The 22765-nt window shown below is 34.6% G+C and overlaps 1 protein-coding gene across 2 annotated transcripts in view; it reads right to left on the bottom strand.

Moving 5' to 3' along the window:
- Window positions 1-22765, bottom strand: part of LOC121975162 (chaperone protein dnaJ 13-like) — a 33271-nt gene extending 10506 nt beyond the window's left edge. For both annotated transcript variants that reach the window (XM_042526612.1, XM_042526614.1), the window contains exons 1-9: window positions 22456-22765; window positions 20869-21155; window positions 20135-20332; window positions 19924-20038; window positions 16416-16502; window positions 13359-13447; window positions 12369-12450; window positions 6806-6862; window positions 4326-4406 (exon numbers count right to left, since the gene is read on the bottom strand). In XM_042526612.1, coding sequence (XP_042382546.1) covers window positions 4326-4406; window positions 6806-6862; window positions 12369-12450; window positions 13359-13447; window positions 16416-16502; window positions 19924-20038; window positions 20135-20332; window positions 20869-21155; window positions 22456-22620 — 1161 coding nt within the window. In that variant the 5' untranslated portion in view covers window positions 22621-22765. The remainder of the gene's footprint in view (window positions 1-4325; window positions 4407-6805; window positions 6863-12368; window positions 12451-13358; window positions 13448-16415; window positions 16503-19923; window positions 20039-20134; window positions 20333-20868; window positions 21156-22455) is intronic.

Here is a 22765-nt window from a genome sequence, read left to right as displayed (position 1 = left end):
GTGAAATACTTTTAAAACCGGAAATCGTTATTTATAAACCTTAAAAAGTAATTTCTAAAATTATTTTCCCTTCAAAATGATTTCTATAACTCTTGTAGAATCTGTTTTGAATTTCAATCAAACTTTTAAAATTTACTATTATCAAAATTGAAATTTAATTACCACTTAAAAAAATCTCAAATTGATCCTCTCATTCTTAATTGCACAAATTAACTTTTAACTTTACAATTAAACTCCTTTGTTTAATTCAATAAAGGAACTCTTAATTTACTCCAATATAATTTTTTCAATTAATCAATTAGGATAATTAGCTCTTAGTTATCTTGGTTCTCTAAATAGTACAAGCATTACATGCCGAAAGCTCAAACATTGTGCATGTAAACCCCATAGGCTCCGAGAAATATTGGTAATGTCCAAAACTTATTTATCAATTTAGGTACACAAGTCTTATTTGGTCTTTGATAAGGCATAAAGACTTCAATATTCTAGAAGTGTTGAGTTCCAAACATCTTTCGGCAACAATAGTTGTGCAATTTAAGCTCTTATTATCTCACAACGTCCTACTATGATTTGGATTAGTATCCATCCTACTAGGACACGTCCAAAAGTTATTCATATGACTGTGATCCACACAAAGAAAGTCAACTTGCGAACCTTTTTTAATTCACTTCCACTATGCATAGATTTTCAAAGTGAATCCGACTAAATCGGCCAATGATATTGGCTCTTCTTTTACCAAGAGTTATAAGTCATATGTTGACTACTCATGCATCTCCATAAAGCTAGCAATATATAAAATAAAAAATACATATACAATTCAAGGGTCCAATTTACAAGCATTAAAGTATAATTTTGTGTCTAAAAACAAATTCCACCCGTCATGCATGAGAAACCCTATAGACACTAGATAACCTACCAAATTGAGTTCTCACGGTGAGTTACATCTAGTGGATTTTTCCCAACACACCACCTACATGATTGTTAAGACATTGAAATGCCTATGAAAACAAGATTACATATTGCTATTATATAGAATAAACATAGTATGTATTACTCTTTCCATAATACTAATGTTGATCTCCTATATGTTGGGACCGATATGAGCCAAGGGTTGTCAATAACTCACTTCGATTCTTTGAACTTGAATAGCAGTGGAAAACTTGAAGCAAGACTCTCAATCACTAACACCTTTGATTTTCCTTAGTATCCACATCTTTAAGGTGACTAATCCAAGGGTCCACTCCTCACACTCACAGCTCCACTATGAATGTCTCCTTCTCGAAAACTTTCCAGAGGCAAAGAAATCTCGTACAAACTTGAGCACAAGAATACAACAAGAAAACAAGAACGCAAATACAAAATACAATCGACAATGACTTGCTTGAATCGATTGTCGATTCCAGCACTTCTTGTGCTCTCGTGAAAACCTTCAATAAATTACCCTAATCGATTGGCCCATGTCAAATTGAAATCAATTCAACACCCTTCTCTCCTTCGCGAAAACCTTTGCTAATTGATTGCCTCAATCCCAATCGATTCTGAAGTGTTTCGTGAAAAGCTCTCAATCGATTACCCTAATCGATTCGCAACCCTAACATCCGAAATCTGAATTTAGGACTCCTTTGCCCAACATTCGGTCATCCATGACTCGATGAAACTTCTCGTTGTCTAACATCCGAACAACCTTGACCAGCCAAGACTTCTTCACCAAGTGACTAGTCAACCTGTGACCCGCTTGGACTTTCCATCTCATGTCAACTCCCCATTGGACTTTCAATCACCAAGTGTCCGATCAGCCTTTGACCCATTTGGACTTTTCCATTATCTAGCCCTGCTAGGACTTCCATTGCCTAGTTCCCAACTAGGTATTCAATCGTCTAGCCCCGCTAGGACTTTCATTACCTAGTTCCCAACTAAGTCTTCCACCACCTAGCCCCGCTAGGACTTCTCGTTGCTTTCCCTGACATCCAGTTAAGACTTCTCATTATCTTGCCTAACCTCTAGTTAGAACTTTCTCAGTCAAGTATCTGGTCCTCCTTTGACCTGATTTCTCTTTCACATATTGTCAAACATCGAAATTCAAGTTCGAGTCAACTCGAGCTTAGTAAAACTAGTCAACCTTGATCGGAGGACGATTGCACCAACACTATCTTCAAATTATTATGACTAGGGATATTCAATCATATCACTCTAATACCTTAGGATCATCTTCCATCACTTAAGCAATACTACTATTAGAACTTTTTATCACAATCTACAAATTACATGAAATAATGAGACCATATTCAATGATTTCCTTACAATCCAATTGTCTATAGGGCATTATCACTACAAGCACTTCTTTCTTGCATTGGCGATTAATTAGAGCATGGAAAAAGTTATACATCAACCACAACCCTTTATGAACTTACATGAAATAATGAGACCAGATACAGTGATTTCCTTACAATCCAATTGTCTATAGGGCATTATCACTAACAAGCACTTCTTTCCTGCATTGGCGATTAATTAGAGCATGGAAAAAGTTATATATCAACCACAACCCTTTATGGACACAACACCAGATGACTCCTCATTTTGCAGTAAATTTCTTACTCCAAAGCAGTCAAATTTCTCTGCAGGATGACGGTTTCCAAACTCCAAGGCAGTTAAACAAGTACTAATTCCTTATATTTGTTCAGCAAGTTCGGCAATGGATTTGACTTTCTAGAAGTTGATCTGTATTTAAAAAAAAAAAAGAGAGAGAGAGATTTCTACTTGTCCATGTACTGCAATTAGACATTGGTAGATTCTTCATATTTTCAAAATTGGTTAGGGAAGAAGGGTTGGGTTTCGGATTTATGGTACAGCATCGAAGAATTAGAGAAAGAAGATTGACAACCTAGGCAATCTCACATATTGATTATACAAGAAAATGTAGGCAATCATTCCTGTGCTTCCTAAGAAATCTTAGGAGAAGGCAATGATACCAAACTAGAAAGAAAATTCTCAAGATTTCCTTAAGAAATTTAATATAACCATTATATACTTCAATTTATTGGCTGAGCACACTAATGGATCATGTAAGCAATCCATTTGGACTTCCAAACCAACTATAGTGCATACTATAATCAAATTTTCTCAGCCAGATAAACTTGGCATTCAAGCAAGCAATCCCTATTAGAGCTATAAAAAAGTAAAAGAACAGTGATTGACAAATAGAATCTTAAAACTCAAATACAAAAAATCAAAACAATTTAGATGTTTGCTAAAAGTTGCCAAAATACATATCTTTAGATCAAGAAAAACCAAACTTTTAAAGAATTTCAAGAAGGGATTCCTACCAAACAGAAATATTTTATATATAAATTTCATATGATTTAACAATTTCTAAAAATCTGACACAAAATTAACTTCTGGCATCCTAAGCATGTCAATTTGCTGGTAACTTCATAAGATGGTAAACCACAATAACACCAAAACAAGGACTAGAGCTGTAGCTTTAGTGCTGATTTTGGTAATATTTTAACATATAATCTTGGTTTTGCGTCCAATACTGGACGTATGTCGAACCAAGCCAATAGAACTTTGCATCTCATTGGGTAGAATTAGAGTTAGAATTGGACTTAACTAGCTTCAATTAAGGTATAAATAGATCTTTAAAATACATAATTAGAGTTACATGAAAAATTGACTCAATGTAGGTTTGATTTGGATCGCACTAGAGCCAAAACCAAGCAAAACTAAACTCATTTCTACAATCATAAGTTTATTAGGTCTAGGTTACTAGATTTTATAAAACTTAGGATCTTGTTTATTGATTAGCACCCATGTTGTCATGGTTTTAGCTGCATTTCACCTGCACAACATTAAGTTTAACCTTTGATGGTAGATCAGTTAAGTGGTCAAAACCTCACAACTTGCTAATAATACCACAACAGGACACTAAACTGTTCAACTGTTGCTCCATAAACTCTCTTTTGGATTTTCAGTTCTTATGACCACCGAGAATACTGAGAAAGGATCAGTTTCCAAATAGTGTGAAATTTATGATAGTTCAATAGCAGTAAGTGGTCAAGCATGGTATATAACATGGTACTTCAGCATGACAACTAATAGAACTGGATATTGAGCATAGCATCAGCATGACACTAACAAGAAACAACCATGTCTTCAAGCAATTCGTTGATTAAAAGATGCATCAACAACTAAAATGCACAAAGTCAAAAACATAAACATGTTGTTCTATCAACCTTTTCTACCAAGAGGACATTAATATTTCATCTTTTAAAAAAAATCTAAATTGCAGAATGCAAGCAATGAGAAAACATGAGACAACAGAGAACCTTGAGAAGAAAATAAATTGATGAAGGAATCAGCAATGCTCCAGTTGTCACTAAGAGATTTAACTCGCGAGTAAGTAAAACCTGCATAAATAAAAATAGTGATTAATTTTTAAAATTAATGAGGCATGGGGACTATAAACAAAAAGCTCATTATTAATACTATTAAATAAAAAACCTTAAATTTGATGCTTGGCACAGTTTACTAAAAGAGTCACATCAAACAAATATAACACCATACTACAGATCAAATTTGCAAAAAAAAGAACAATGCTCATAAAAAACAAGAAATAAAATTCTCACGCACTTACCACTTGAATTAGTCATAAGTCTGGGCAAATGGGTATTAGGCAATTAATACTTTGTGTGTGTGCGCACGCTCACACGCTTACCACTTGAATTAATCATAAGTCTGGGCAAATGGGTATTAGGCAATTAATATCGCGCGCATTTGGATGCCCATCTAGGCAATCCAAATAAGTGTGGATATATGTATAAAGTATGGTTTAAAATCTTGTACCGTGCCAACCAAAACAATTGACTAAGGTTCAAAATTTCAAGTCATGCTATAGTTTTGGTATTTGACTAGAAAAATATCATTTCAGTATCGTGCCAACTCTCCGATCATTGGTATTGATGATAAATTGGAAATTAAAGGAGGAAGGAGATGAAACAAATATAGGAGACATTGTATGTGTTGAGTGGTGTCGAATTTCAACAATTTAGCGGAATGATATGTTTCAACAGCCATTTCGCCCGACATGGTATAAGATTTATAACCATGCTTGTCATAGACAAGATTTCCTTCCTATGCTTCAACTCTAATCCATTATTGGCACCCTGCATCGAAACATCAACACAATACTACCAGAATAGTATCGTTTCAATCAATGATCGAAACTTTGGTATGGATTGAGATTTTGAACCTTGATCTAAAGATATATAAAAAAAAGTTTGATCTCTTTAAAAAGCTTGCTTTATATTTTTATTACACTTTTTTTCTGCAAACCAGTCTTCTTCCCTCAATACACATTACAAGATAATTGTAATAATGTCTTTAATATCAGCCAAATGTGTGAATTTTCAAGCAGCAGACTACACCAAAGAGGCAAATATTCTTCTTATGAATAACAAAAGCAAGCAAGATTGTATGTATAAGAACAAGAGACACAAATGGGGGGAATACAATTTAGATTAGTTACAAATAATAGGGAAATAGTTAGGGGTTTCTTTCCTTACAAGTAATCATCAAACTATGATTAATTAGTCTAAAATTAAATTCTACATCATGCATTATAAGTAACTATAAGTAGATCTCTAGTATTTACAAGTCCCTGACCTCCCTAACCTTCCTATATGAAAACTTGGATTGTTATATATATATATACACTGAATCCTATCCTAGGACTTATGATTTAGTTAGCAAATTTTCTAGTTGATCATTGAAGGTCACAAAATGACATGCAAACTGCATTGAATTACACCTCTCTGAATAATTCATTTTTGCAAGTTTTTTCCTCTCATAGAATGTTATTTACAAGTTATGTGCATGACGACTTAGCGCAGTTTGATCTGCTCCTCGTGAGCATCAAAACCCCATAACCAGTTGTTTCATCTAGATAGGCACACTTGTAGATATGGTCATAATGTCATACCTCTGCACACATCTGGTTACTAAAGTATGCTTATTGCTCATCTAGGAAATTAGATTATCTCTCAATAGCCTGATGTGGACTGTCTGGCTATGGGAGAAATTGGCCAGTTGGATGATTATACACCACAATCGACTGGGAGAAGTTGCCCAGTCAGATCATTATACACTACAATCTAAAGGAGACCACCACGATATAGAAATCTTTCCCTAGATCATTCTCTAGGTATCATAGAATTTTCAATGGTACCCTCCAATGATTATATTATAGAGCATCAAGAAACTAATGAGCCAGATTCATCTAATCATTACCATATACAACAAAAAACATTGCTTCACAAATAAAGGCAAGACAAAAAAATGAGTGATCTGAAGAACTTCTTATCATCTTGAACAGAAGGAAAGAAGGGAATTCACAAAACTATATGGTAAAGGAGCACTTTCGATCACACAAATTATTTAATTTGCATAGCAGACCTAACAACAAACCCAAGGGTTATTTCATGTATACTTATTCCATGAGGTCAATGTGGAGATTCTTGATATCCAATTCTTCATATCCAACTGATGAAGAGACCACTAAATATGACTACCAAGATGATAAAAATCAAATTGAAGCAATCTTACCCAAAGATGAAAAGGTTATGCCCCACAATGTTTACATACTTAGCATTATGGTGTATCTGTATTAATAGCATTTTTTGTTGCTAAGTTGGCGAGAAGTGTATTTATAATAGACCATATTTCATTAGGTCTAAGAATGGCTTCAAGGGAACACAAAATTATTATGTACGGAAAGTTGTGGAGTTAACAAAGATAAGGCTAAACTTACTGGGATCACAATCTTTTCATTCCTCCTCCTGTGTAACTCAAACCTCCAACTAACTCCCTGCAGCGCAATCATTATTCGGTAAAGTTAGCAATAAAGATAGAGAACAGGAATAATCTGTATAAATTATGTTTGATGAGCTTCTAAGTAAATCAAAAGAGATGGTCTAAACAGGTATTTTTATTGGACAGAAAAATGAACCAAAATCATTGGACAGTCGCATAGACACACACTTCCGGTATCAAAATCTATAGTCTTCTACATTTTTTCTTCTTATGAAACAGTGTCTATGGTTTCAACCCTTATGGACCAGTACTAGTTCACACATGTTATGGACATAGTATTGGGTTGTAAGCCACAAAAAAAATAATATAGAAAAAATGATAATGCTAAGATGAACATGTAGATTAGTGGATTGAATAACATTGAAAACAGTACTACCAAAAGATAAGTGTAGCTTCAATATAATAGCTAATAAAATGGTGAAAAATAAAAGATATATGAACATGTTCATGTTCAAAAGCGATCAATAGATTCAATCAATTAGAAGGGAAGATGCAAGAGAGATAGACTAAAGAAAAGTGTAATTTATGTAATAAAATTAATTTGACTCCCTTATTGATAACAGCATTGTAATCATGCTTCCCTTATTGATCAGTATTGAAATTGCACAGGCCAAAAAAAAATAATATCAATCTTATTGAGTTAGCGAGAATTGTATCGGGAAAATAACTTTTTAAGATGGAAAAGTTTGAAAAGGGAGAGTCAATGTTTATGTATGATATAATAAAAATAGAGCCCCAATCATAAACCTCTACAGCCAAATAAGATGTATGCCGCTGACCCCAAATAATTGAGAAAACACAAATTGATGATGATGATATGCATGCATGATCTCAATTCTAACAGTCTCAAATACAATTTTATATATATATGTAATTATTATTTAATATGAATTATGCTATAACGAAACATGAGATAAGGTAGAAGTACAAACATTAGGTGAAATATACGATGACTCTAATACAACATGGGATAAGATGGTATCAAAGTTGAAAATAATAGCTAAGAGTGTACTTAGTGAGTCAAAGGGACATGCACCACTAAGTAAAGAATCTTGATGGTGAAATGAGAAGTCCCCAGGGTGTAGCACAGCTGGGGGCGCATAGTTTCGTGGCCGAAAGGTCCAGGGTTCAATCCTCGGGGTGTCATTGCCTGGGGTTAGCGTCCCGGCTATGCGCTTTCAGCTGTGTACCTGCATTTACCTCCCTCCATATCCGTAGGACCGACTCTAGGGGGGCCGCTAATGTGGCGGTTCCACATTTTTTTTTGATGATGGAATGAGAAAATACAAAAGAAAGTGAAGGAAAAACGAATAGCTTATAAGGAATTATATATTTGTAAGAACGAGGAAAACTTAAAAAAATATACAATAGCCAAGAAAGAAGCTAAGAAAGTAGTGAGTGAAGCAAAAAATGAAACTTTTGAATGATTATTTCAAAAAGTGAATACAAAAGAAGGGGAAAGAGACATTTATAGAATAGCTATAGTGAGAGAAAGGAAAACAAGATATTTTAGCCAAATAAAATGTATTAAAGATGAATGTAATAGGGTATTAGTAAACGATGGAGAAATAAAAGAGCGGTGGAAGAGGTATTTTCATCAACTTTTTAATGAAGGTTTAGGTGACCAACTTAACTTAGGTAATTTAAATAGGTCAAATGAGCATAGAAATTTTAATTTTTATCGTAGAATTCAAACTTCAGAAATAAAACAAACTTTAAATGAGATGCACAATGGAAAAGTCGTTGGACCAGATGATATTCCGATAGAGGTATGGAAGTGTTTAGAGAAACAAGGTATTGAATGACTTACAAAATTATTTAACATGATATTGAAAACGAAAAAAAATGTTTGATCAATGGAGGATAAGTACTCTAATTCCCTTATATAAGAATAAGGGAGACGTACAAAATTATGCAAACTATAGGGGTATTAAACTAATGAGTCATACTATGAAACTTTGGGAAAAAGTAATAGAAAAAAGATTAAGGAAAGAGACTACAGTGACAGAAAATCAATTTGGGTTCATGCCTGGAAGGTCGACAATAGAAGTTATACATCTTACAATTAATTGAAAAATATCGGGAGCAAAAACAAGATCTACACATGGTATTCATTGACTTAGAAAAAGTTTATGATAAAGTCCCAAGAGAAATTATATGGAGAATTTTAGAAAGAGAGGTGTTAGCGTAACATATATTGAACTAATTAAGGATATGTATGAGAATGTAACGACCAGAGTAAAGACTTCAGGCGGAGTAACTGAATCATTTCCCCTAAAGATAAGGTTACATCAAGGGTCAGCTCTAAGTCCCAATCTTTTTACACTAATTATGGGCGAACTCACTACGCACATTCAAGACACAGTACCGTGGTGCATATTATTTGCAGATGATATTATTTTGGTAGATAAAACACGTGAAGGAGTAAATGCTAAACTAGAATCTTAGAGGAAAACACTAGAAGGGAAAGATTTTAAGCTTAGTAAATTAAAGACAGAATATATGGAATTTAAATTTAGCAATATTAGAGGTCATGAAACAATTGTTAAGATAGAAGAGGGCGAGTTGCCCGAAATCGAGAGGTTTAAATATTTAGGATCATTTTTACAAAACGATGGAGGGATTGAGAGAGATGTCTTACATAGAATACAAGCAGGATGGGTAAAATAGAGGGGAGCGTCGAGTGTTTTATGTGACCGTAAAGTACCTCTTAAATTTAAAGGTAAGTTCTATAAAACCGCAGTTAGATCTGCTATGTTATATGGAGTTGAATGTTGGGCTATGACTCAAGCACATGAGTAGAAGATGAGAGTTGCAGAGATGAGGATGTTAAGGTGGATGTGTGGACATACGAGGATGGACAAAATAAAAAATGAGAGCATTAGAGAAAAAGTCGGAGTTGCATCTATTAAGAAAAAACTCCAAGAGACACGTTTAAGATAGTACGGACATGTACTTAGACGACCAATAAATGTTCCAGTTAGGCGATGTGAAACTATGATAAACATGCATATCAAACGAGGGAGAGGAAGACCAAAAAAGACTTGGTTAGCAACAATAAAACAAGATAAAATTTATTTAAATATAGATGATGATATAATAGAAGATAGAGCTCAATGGCGTAAAAGGATTCATGCAGCCGACCCCACCTAGTGAAAAAGGGCTTGGTTGTTGTTGTTGTTGTTGTATGCTATAACGAAACATTATGAATTTTGAAAATTGTTTCAAAATAAATGACAAGATTTACATATGATTTCTTAAAATATTGTATTACTACTGTTACTGTCATGCGTCTAAAAAATTAAAATTAATTATATAATGTATAGAAATATATCCAGCATTCCCGTATAATTTAAAATCTATTAAAATTAGTAAATTATTTTATAAATTATTTTTAAAAACAAATAATAGCACTATCAACAATAGTAGATTATTTAATTAATAAATATTAGATTATGTGATTAATAAATATTAAGGGATTTCTAAAGATTAAAAGTGAAGAGTTCAACTCTGAAAACACATAGATTAGCTGAATTTAACAAATAGAGGCTATGTTATGCAATAAGAAAAACAAACAGTTAAAAGTTACTTGTGAGAAAAGGGTGTGAGGATTCCATGCTAGAGATCTAGGTAAATAAATTAGTAAACTGTCTAATTTTAAATATATCCCTACCCAGATTATTTTTATTATCTTTTACTTTTTCTAGCAAACTTACTGATGCAATCAAAACATTAAAAAGTTAATTTAGAAAAAAAAAACAATCCAGTAAAAAAAATGATTCACAATCTGATCTAAAAAAAACATTTTATTATCGCTTTTTGTGTTTTTCATAAGCCTTGTCTACTTTACACCAAGTATCAGAAGACTGAGTTATTGTAATAATTCGTAGAGAAGAGGCTCCCTCTCATTGTTCCATTCATTCAATCAATATTATAATTTTATTTTGAAGATTCACCTAAGACTAGTGAGATCACTAGGCCATGCGTCACAGCCTTGCTTGTACCATGTCAAGTGGTACAAAAAAACCAACCTCACTGCCAACTGCAAATCCACCCATCATCTTCCTACGTGAAAGAATGCATTATATTTGAAGGCATTGTTTTCTATTTGGTATTGTACCATCAACACATCCCCACAAAGACCCAAGCTCTATCTAATACAGAAAAAGCCACCCATATTTCTTGCAGCACTCTTCTGTTGATCTATAACTTCTTAAAAAATATGCAACAACCCACACCTAACCTTTCTATGCTACACTTATGGTTCTCATAAGAAAAGGAATTCAACTGACTAGATCAACTTTCTAAGAGCAAGGAAAGAATGTTTAAGGTTCATGTCCCAAGGCAACCCAACCTCATAGATTTTGAGGTTGAATGTGATGCATCAAGTATAAAGATATATGCATCTCAGGTGTTGATTCCATTCTTTAGGCAGAAAGTCAATAAGACCAGACAATGGTACTCCAGTTACAATGAAAAGTTCCAGGCTTGATACATTGGTGTTTTACACTTACTGCTAAATGAGTTCATCCTACACCTTGAACACGGGACTAAGTTTCATCAAGTTTCAAAAAATATCAACTATCAAGCACGCTTGATGACTAAAATCTCCAAAAATACACTTACATTGTGAAGCATCGCCCTCTGCAAAAGGTGAAGTCGTCACCTTAGCGGCCCCTCCAAGATGGCCTCACACACTCTGGAATTGGGTAGATCATAGGAGGCATTTGCCCTAGTGAAGCGGCCCTTTACATAGGAGGTCAGGCACCCAGCGAGGCATTTTTGTATCAGCTGGGAATTGACCCAAGACCTATTGCAGTAAACACCCATGCAACTACCAACTGCGCCAAACCCATGGGGGCGTGAAGCATCACCCTCAGGAGAAGACAAGAAGTTCTCAATGCTATGGAGAGAATCATTAGAGATTTCTTAATGTAGATTTACTCACATGCCTGTGACTTTGAAAGTCCTTGGAGAGACAAAACTATAGCCTTGTTAGTTAATGGATTCTTTTGGCAATACTTGGGGTAGATATCACAAACAATGTATCTCAACATCACTTGGACCAGAGACAATCCTAGACTAGCCCTTAATTGGACCTAACTGGAGCTAATGTTTCTTGGTAATTTGTAATCTACCCTTATGCAAATTTAGTTCTAGTTCTGGACAAAAATGAACTGGAATAAACTGTACCTCATAACTACTCTTATTTTCTAGTTGTTGCAGATCTTGTAAACGGTAGATGGATTATATAATGAGCGACAAGTGTTGATTGCAAAACATAATCAGTGCTTAACATAAGTTGGGCTAATTGAGATTATTTACAAAAGAAAACTAGAAGTCCCTATTTATATTAACTTTCACCACACAGATGGTTTAGGCATTTTCAAGTCACCTTCCTGCCAATAATGGTTATTGATTCTACTACTTTGCAGGAGAAACAGCAATTGCAGAAAAACATGACCTGAAAAGAAATAACTTGAATACATAAAGACAATCACCTCAATTCCAACGTTGTAGATAGCTCGTACAGTACTGGAGTTAGATAGCCTTCTGCCACCCCCAATTTCAAAATCAAGAGTACTGTTTTAAAAGTCAAACTGAATTAACGTTTACAAAACAGGCAGTTTTCAAATCCAAGAACTTTTACATATTTCTATAATTCCCTACTATATGAAAGGAAAACAATAGAGTTAGTAGTGTTTAAAAGAGCAATTAGTCAAAAAAAAAAATGGATGGTGACATTTCTACGGACTCAAGGGAAAAATCTACCAGTTCAGCCAGAACAATCAAATTGGTCCTGAATTCTATTTGATATTAAACCTCCAACTCACAAGCAAAATATTAAGTATGATCCATGAGATGCTATGCACCATATTAAGAACAGTTTGTTCGCCTCCACAATATAAATTTTGAAAACAAAAAGGACAGTTTCTCTTATATATAAATTAAATTTCATTTTGTTCTCGTGCAATGCATAAATAAACAAGTAGATCAACAAAGCATAATGCACATGCGAAACTGTTCAGTGTTCAGTAGATTAAGCCTATATTGACTCAACTAAACCCTAGAGCATCAAGAAATAATATTTCGAAAAGAATAATACAAATCTATTGCAATGTTAAAATTTGATTAAATCTTATGAATTATATGAATGAAATAATTTTCCTAGAACCAATTAAAGTCATAATAGTTAATTATGACTCGTGTCTATGAGCACAGAAGGTGTGTAAATATGTACCATGAATAATGATAATACTACAAAAACAAGTAGTAAGATAAAAAAAATGAATAAAGTACAAGTGTGTGCATACACCTAGTTCAATACAATCTAAAATAATATCATGCATTGTATGTGCCCTGCCAGCACCAGAAATAAATCAATCTAAATAAACTGAATCTAAAATGACACAAACCAAATTATATAAAATGCACACAAATTTGCATATTTTTATCTTAAAGAGTCCATAGATAGATCAAAGCATAGTCACCTTCCAAGGTAACCAGCAACAAGGCAATGTGACTTCTCCGACAAATGTCGTGTATATTGGGCTGAAGCCTCAGAAAGACCTATTCCCAACTGTAGAAAATTTAGACAGATCACTTCAGGCAAACAAATAATTTCAAGAACAAAAATATCCAAAAAACAAAAAGAACAAAAGGGAGGAAAAGCAGATAAATATTGCTTTGGATGGAACCATCTCTACTGAGGGTGTTGCTTGTGTTTTAGCCTGCTTGAATTGTGCTTCCTTCTTCACTTTGACATTGCTGCCTCAAATGAGCTTCTGTATCTTTGTGAACAATTCTTAATTTTACCAAATTATTTTTGCCGTGTAAATGTTTTATTTGATAGATATATGGTTTTACCAATAATATGTTTTAACATTTAGTTTTAAAAACCACTATCGACGCCAATCTCAAGCCTAGATGAAAAAGGTTGATCACTCCATTAGGCCTAAATGGCCAATATCAAAATTTATCTTAAACCTATGGACATGAATTTATAATCCTATTTCTTGTATGGTTAGATAGTCACAAGTGAGGCAAACAGTCTTCACCATCAAGTACATCAATATGCAAAGGGTGAGCTAGGAGGTTGGCCTAGTAGCAATCCATCACGAGTGATCCAATGACATGCAAAATAAGGTTTGTGGGACCAATGTGGGCAAAACACTAGGAATCTAACTGTAAATATCATGAAATACAAGGTCTAAAAAGTGTTCATTGATAAATAATAAAATTAGATAGAGGGGACTACCAGCAAAAATAAACCATAATTTTTCCCTATTAATTGTAACAAGACACTGATTTTAGTTAAATATATTAGAGTTCAAGCTATAGTAGAGAAAGAAGATTATATAAAATGTAATTTGATTCAAGTTTAAAAATCTTCTAGGCCAAACTTTCAATGTCTGACCTAACAAAGATTTCACTGTTAACAACCAACAGTATTTACCACTGCAAGTATTCTTGCCATTCTCAACTTGGTTCAACACTGAAACCTTATTGCAAAGATGAAGCAGAGGCAAACTAGCTAAGAGAAAGATATTAGTAGAGCTGAAGTTGTCTTTATGCTAATTTCCTTTCTAAATGATTTTTGCGTTGTGTGTTTCAAGAACTACAAAATGGCACTTACAATCTTAATTAGATCTATAAGGGACATTAGTTCAATGGAGGGACGAGATCCATATAGGTTGAGAGTAACACACCTTAATGGCAATGAAGTGATGATGACTACGACTCTTCTAAATACTAAATATAGGAAATCATCTCTTGCAGCTGCATGAGTTTGAATATCATATTTATGTATTACGTGGCTATAATTACAATTGAACAAATATTACATGGTATATTCAGTGTCATTGTGAATTTGTGATTTCTCTTTGATGGCTACAATCACTCTTATATTTGCAAAAGATGATGAGTTAATACCTGAAAACGCCTTAGACAACCAAAATTTCTCTCATTTTGTTGATTTGATCATCTTGGTTGTTACTCCTATTGTTCCATCACTAGATTGTCACAAAGTTCTTCCTTTGTCAGACACAGCAAGTCAATAATTAAGTGGATAGTAACCATAGGAAAGAAATCATCTGTTTTGCAATAATTTACAATCCCTTTGTTGCTGAGTCAATTACAATGACTGCATTGTCAGCCTTTGCTCATCTCGAGGTCTATTCTTAGATGGCTTGTATAAGTAACCACATCATCTTCCACAATCTGCTGCTATTGCTCACAGCAGAGTGCACTGTTATCTCTTCATGGTGCGTGTCCTGCTCTTCACTACCAATCTTGTTCTTGTTTGTGGCTCATTATCCAAGCAATTACTGCTCCCACTGTGAATTTGGGTTATCAGATGGTGGTGAACAGTGTTTCCTCATCAGATTAACAGTCAACAGTGATAGTGCATTGACAGTAGAACATATGGTAATAGTGTTTGCAATCCGGATCTTAGGATCTTACAACCCTATAGCCTAAACTGACCTAAACATTCCAAATCTCAAGGATCTTGATGGCGCGTCAATCTCACAAACCTACAATTGATTCTGTGTTCCCTTATCATTCCAAGATAGGATTTTGATTGCACACTCATGACTTGGTAGTATAGCTTTACGTTAACAAAGGCATTTTACAATTTTGTCATGCAATAAAAAGTCTATTCATTATATCATCCAAAAAAATTGGATTGTATGAGAAGTTTTTTTAACTTCCAACTAGCAGAAAAAGTCCACAGTTTATAGGTTAGATAAATAAAACACTTTAGTAGCATCATACTTATTCAGAAAATACTGCAAGTTAGCTAACTTTCAATTGTCATATTACACTATTTTTTGCTACATGGATCATACTTTATAATGTTAAAATTATGTAAATTAAGAAATGCACAATGATAATAGTATATATTCAAAGTTAATTTATGAATAATTCTAAATCTCCAAATAATATAAATTCATTATCTTACAATCCTCTACCCCAACCATCTGACCAGATCAAATGAATCTTTCGCCATTTCTAAGTAGGATCTCAGATTAGATAACCTTGGTTTGACAGCCAGTCATCAACATAATTCATAGCTGAGCGTGTCTACATTACATGGTCGGGTTGCAACTGCAATATGGATTATTGTCAAACAGTTTGTAGCCAGTTCATTAGTTTGTCAAAAAAAATTAGTTAAATTTTACATATCAACCATACAAATCCAATAAAACTCAGGTCATCAAATTTGGTCTAATCTTCATCTACAACTCAATCAGATGAGTCTCCCGTTTAATTAGGTCACCAGAGAACAAAATAACAGCTAATGTAGCACACAAAGTGAAGAATGCAAAAATGGTACATAATCATTAAATGTTCATGATCCTAATGCTCATAGCAAAAGTTAGAGAACTAAAATAGTGCATACACTGAACACCTGAGTACTTGATTTATGTAGGGGGGAAATTGGCATGTATATATATATATGGAAGTAAAAAAGTGCAATAATGGTAGGAAGTTGTAACAGGTTTCACGAGAAAGAAACAAAAGGAGATAAAGTAAGAATGATGCACCTTTATTGCACCAGCAGCTGTAACTTTTTTCTCTTTCTTTTGCCATCCAACGCTAATGGCTGATTTTGTTCCCAAAACAAGTTGTATCTGAAAAAAAATAATAGATTGCACAATTCAATGTGCAAATAAAAAGAACAATCAATTCATGTCCTGAGTTATCAAACAGAAATTTTGGTTTTCAATGTCATTGATTACAGGAGATAGCAGGCCCAAGAGCCTCCTTATGTGCTTTAAATGTTAAGGATAAACTGAGCTTGGTGCCTGTAACTACTTAACTATGTGGACATATTATTTTAAACACGAATGGGAAAAAAAAAAGTGTAGTTATTGGAGCATTCAACCAAAATGATCCCTTGATCTCCATCAGTAAAGCTCCGGAGATTGTTGATGGAGTACGTTATCAATAAGATGGCAAACAGAGGCAAGTAGCTGTTATCGTTGTGGTTTTATTAGTTGACTTGTGTGTGCTCCCTCCACTTGGTTTTGACTTTATATTGTAGAAATTTTGGTGGCCAGATTATGAGTAGAGTTGTGCTCACTTTCACATGGCTCCAACATTATGGACAGAACCATGCTCCTGTCTCTAGTTTGAATTATGTCAGTGGTTCCAACGGTCAAGTTGCAAGTAGAATCATTCTCTCTTCCACCTGGTATTGGTGTTATGTCGAGTCATACACGACTACCAATTGCTTCAATAAAATTGAACAAGAGTCCCCACATGTCATAATTTAAAAAAAAAAAAAAAAGAGTTCAAAAGAAAGAAAAGAATAACTACAAAATCAAAAGGTTGTTGTGATGCTAGAAGAAGAAATTGCTCATCCAAATTCAGAAATCATATCTCGATGATTAGGAGAGAATCGGCCTAACAGGCCACAAGAGAATTTACCTAACAAGATAATTAGAAAGTTGTTTATTTAGCACTTTTTTTACAATGGGATCAAATGATAAGATGCAGGTCATTGTAGTAGCTAACAAGGTTTAAAATCTTGACCCGTGCCGAGATTTCGGTCCTAGACAGGAATGATACGGTTTCGATATCGTATCGTGTCGTGCCGATAACGTTTCGGTATTTTTTTTATTTATATATAGTAATTATTAGATAAATATATTGATTGTATATAATTTAAAAATAAGTTGTATATTGATTTTATATAAGTTCTCAATTATTAAACAACTTAATATTGTTAAAAAAATAATTAAATATAGTATTTTTAAAGAAAATTGGTCTATCAATAACTTGAATTAAAATTGATATATCATACTATATTACCTTACTAATACTAAAAGAAGTGACATGAATCAGATAGAAGCATTGGTTCTTGTAATATTTTGCTTAGGTAACTTTTATAATTCTCTAATATTCAGATTAAATAATCATAATTATATAAATTAATATAAAATACTATTTTATATATAATAATTATATAAATTAACTATTTATTTATTTAATAATTTAAATAATATGTATTTAAAATAGAATATCAATTAAACATTAAAATAGTAAAAAAAAATATAGAAAATATAGAAAATAATTTTTAAAAAATATCAGAATATAAATTTGATTTATTAGAATTTTTATAAAAAATTTTGAATTTTTTTAAAAAAAAATTAGAATTTTTAAATAAAATTTAAAACATTAAAAATAATTTCAGAATATTATTTAATAAAATTTATTAATTTTTTTATTTTAAATATATTTTTAATATTTTATTGAAATAATTTAATTACGGTTAATGAAAGCCTCTTTCAAATATCACACTTTAGTAAGAATTGTTTGATTTATTTAAATTGTAATATTAATTTTGTATAGTAAACTTAAACCCTAAATACCCTCGACACCCCGCGACCAGCAACACCTGTGCGCCTACGACGACTCCGATACCCCGCGGACGCCTCCGACGACGCCGGAGGCGTCCGGCGACACTTTCGGCTCTACCAGAAACGTCCCGTTGCGAGGTCTCCGACGACATCAGGCGCCCCACGACGCCTTCAGCGGCACCGGCGACATGCGGCGATGCATCCATGCTGCTCGAGACGAGCGTGCGTAACGTGCTGGTTTCGCCTCCTCGACATAACGGTAAAAACCGTTAATGCCGAGCGGCACGGAGCGGCATTTCATTCGCAGGTAGCTAAAGTAATTTAACCCAAAAAACAAAAGAAAATTGTATATTCAAGTGAGCCTCATGGGGCTGTGGAAGGGAAGGGAAAGAACAATAGGAGTTCCATCTTGTTGGTGGCGCTTAGGTGAGTCTACTAACAAGTAGTTCTACATGTGGTCAAATGAGTATGCACGGCTGCAAAAGGTGTGTCAAGAATCAATTGGGAAAGAGTATAAGAGAGATTTGAGAGGGAACGAGCTCACCATCGGATCTCTCCTTGCTTTCAATGATAGTGGAGGGGAATGAAAGTTAATAATCGAGCCATGTGGGGGGAGAGAGAACCTCAAAGTGTGGTGGCTTGCTGATGTAAGTGGCTAGGAGGCCAAGCTAGCACAAAGAGGAGGATGCTTGTGGGGGATTATGTTTGTTGAAGGTGATTGGTTGAGTTGTAGGATGCAAGGGGATCTTTCCGCTCTAGATCTTGCATCAAAAACTACACTCGACTTGCAACAAGACGTTGCTTAATGTCGGAGCTCGTGGAATGATCACTGATTCAGATGGTCTCCATGCGGTGGACCTTGCACCAATCAATGTTTGGATGGCCAATGGCATTGGCAACATTGAAGATGATAAGAGAGGCAAAGATGTCAGGGTTATCGAGACATTTGACACCATAGATGATGAAGTGCAGCAGCCAATGAGAAAAGACGACTCAATAGATTATCAATTGAATCAATATAACTATATAGGAGAACTTGAGAGGAGAGGCCTCTCTATGTCATGAGACCCATTAATCATCAACTTCTACTCTAGGAGATAGATGCGGATAAGTTCAGCAAGATAGCAAGGACGAAGGGAACTTAACAAAGAAAGAAATAGATTAGCATTTTGTGCACTAGTGCATTCATGGCTTATCTTTGATAATCAAAGTAGCTTTCGCTATGCATTTTTCTACATTGCAGATTTTGTTAGTTTTGTTGCTCATCATTTGTCATCTAAGTTATGCCTACCTGAGGAAAGGTGCCCAAATAAAGGAGGGAAAGTAGTCATTTCTTATCTTCAATGGGAAAACAAAAAGTAAGGGAGGAAAAAAAAATTGAATCTCTTTTCCCTATTTTTGGTTCATTCCAAAAGTGGGTAGAAGAGGGTATAGAGGGAGAAAAAACAATAAAAAGACTGGGTTAACCCTGCCTATCTTGGAGAAGACAGAATGAATGAAAGTTGTCATTTTCTCATTTTCTCTTCTATCCTCTCTTTTCAAGTAAACAAAAGGTTAAAATCAAGATCCCTGTGCTAATACCACCCATCCAAACCCCACAATCATACAGCAACTTTTTCAACCGAAAGAAGAGTGAAGTATCTAATCATAAAATGGTGAGGAAATTAAAAGTATTATATCACAGACATACATTTCCTGAGCTCGTTTCTGATAGTTGACGACCCCAGGTATTAGAAAGATTGACTGATCCATCTCCTAAAGAAACCATAAACCCTGAAGATGCTGTTGAATGATTTGAAAGTTGACTGAAAAAAATAATGATATTACAAATACAAACCATTAGAAACAAGATAAGAAGAATCATAAGAAACTAAAAGATCAACAAATATAAAATAGATTACCGAGATGCTTGGAAACCAATGAGTGACCGTAGACCAGCTGTTGCCCTAAAATCGACTTCGGTAGCAGGAGAAACATAGTGCCTAAACACAACAGTTGCTGAACCTTGACCACTTTCACCAGAAACAATAAATCGTCCATTAACAGAAACAATGTTTCGCTTGGATATTTGTGATTGAAAGTCACTAGCCATTTCCATTCTGTAAGTTACAGAGGAAAGATTAAAAGCCAGACAACACCATTGATTACGTACAGCAGGAATTATTTCAAATGTTGCAGACTCTAGCAAAGACAGTTTTGCTAAAACAAAAAACAATAATACTAATTCATAAGCTAGAGACTAGAAATGATTTGGTGGATGAGAAATGAAATGTGAGAATATTTAGGGAGCCAATTTATTCATAAAATCAATAAGAAGCAGGACCAAGTCATTCAATTACCATTGTGTTTAGATGGTGGAAGTTTTCTAATATTCACATATACAACATGCAAGCATGTATATTTACAACTGAAGCTGTTTTCTAAAATACGTGTGTACAACATGCAAGCATGCATATCTACAACAACTTAAATACTATAGAAGCAGTTAAAAGGTTTCCTCATATCATGAATGATATTCTGCAACTATAGCAGGAAAATCTTAAATTCATAAGCATGTAACTACAAACAACAAAAAGATCAATTGAATGCAGAAGAGCGTACAAAAACATTAAAAAACAATAATAATAAAGATTACCGATTAATAATGCGACCACCCTCCAGGTAATCAGGTAAGGATAATCTCCCAAGAAGCATAACTGAAGCTCCAGAGTGAGCGAGTGCCTTTTCATGTTCCTTGTGACGCTTTAGTTTTTCCAATTCTTCCTTTAGTTCATCTACTTTATTCAGGTGGGGCCCAAGTTCCAAGCCTGAACTTAGGCCTTCCATACCATAAATATCATAGATTTGTCTTTTGTCTGGATCGTTCAAGATGTCATATGCTTCAACAATTTGACGGAAATTTTCCGTAGCAACATCCTTCAACTAGAAGAAACCTTTAAAATCAATAAATCCAATACAGAGCCGCTTGAACAATTTGGAGGATGGTATGACAGTCTAAAAATTGACACCTCCATTTGAGATTAAAAGGAGAAAAATATGGCTTATCTCATATGTAGAATATTGTGGTTGGTGATGGTAAGGGCGAAAAAAAGAAAAGACACTTCAGAGTATTTTACATAGAGGAGCTTTCAAGTTAGTTTCACAGTTGATTTCTTGAAAGAAAAGAATCTACCTAGGTAGCAGACATTGTTCCACCTTGATGTTTATGTTTTTATCTATGAACAAAAACTATTAAACCATTACAAAAAAAAAAAATAACATGAATCCCAACTATTAGAGATCAGATATACATACTATAACCTTAATAATATTGCCAGTGTCTTGTGATCGTCTTGACTATTGTTTGATGGAATCTCTAATCTTCTTACATGGATATGCGTTGGGCAAACCTTGGAGGGTGATGCTAAGTTTCATAATTTGACATAAAAACATACATGCACACAGATAAAAGAGAACATTTTTATCAAAAAAATTACAAAGAAAAAGCTCTATGCATAGTCTACTAATTTCTCACAACTAATATTATCCAATTTCTTGTACTTCTGCCAACTCAGTTTATAATTGAAGCCTATTTCCTTAATGTTATCCAAGTTAGATTGCATTGAACTAACATTTTTTACCAACAATTGAACAATGCATGAATTTATCCTCACTTTACACCACTTTTATGCAGCAAAACCATAGGACCTACAGGGTAGCCCAAAAATTTCCTTATGATAGCAGACATGGCAGGAGAAAGATATCGAGAGGCTCAGAACAGTAAGCCATTTTAAACATTCAACTTTCGGTATCTACAGCACCGCAGTTCAAAGTTCAGCCCACAAATATACTATTTTTTTATCATTCACAGGTCCTCTTCAACCACGAATTTCAACACTAGTCTTGTTTGATAGCTTGTACCGAAAAGTGAAATAGGTCATTGACAGAAGCCATAAGTACGGTAGACGCAGCAATTGGTGAAATGTTAGTCATTCTCGGTTCATTTTTTTAGATCAAACCTTCACAAATCTTCCTCTTAATCGCATATTGCTACAAAGACAAGACGAGAACCAACCAATTTATCCGTGTTCACACTCGTACCTCCTGGGCATGATTCATCATAGGGGATACAAAACGAAAACAAAAGCGAAAAAAGGAATAGGCCTGTGCTTGGATCGACAACGCAACCATCAACAAGTGAGAATCCCAACGAGGAGTCAGCATCGTAAAGAGATCAACCAACCTGGGGATCGAGGTGCTTGTCGGGGTGAGCCACCCCCGACCAGTAAAGGAACGCTTTACGGATTTCCTCAGCGGACGCCGACGGCGAGACTTGGAGGCGGGCGTAGAGCTCCGTGTTCGGCACCTCGTCCTCCGCCGCTCTCCCTCCGGTTGATCGTGATCCCATTCGGCGGGCACTTGGGTGGTTTCGCCTCCCTGTAAACCACAGGGACGAGGGTTTAAAAGGGGGAAGCGGCGGATGGGGGCTCGAGAGCGAAACAAGCGACGGCAGCAGCTGCTACGGTTTATGTTCTGGTCAAAACACAGCCCCA

The sequence above is a fragment of the Zingiber officinale genome, chromosome 4B, assembly GCF_018446385.1.
Source record: "Zingiber officinale cultivar Zhangliang chromosome 4B, Zo_v1.1, whole genome shotgun sequence".
In the NCBI taxonomy this organism is placed as follows: domain Eukaryota; kingdom Viridiplantae; phylum Streptophyta; class Magnoliopsida; order Zingiberales; family Zingiberaceae; genus Zingiber; species Zingiber officinale.
This window is presented reverse-complemented; position numbering and strand designations above follow the sequence as displayed.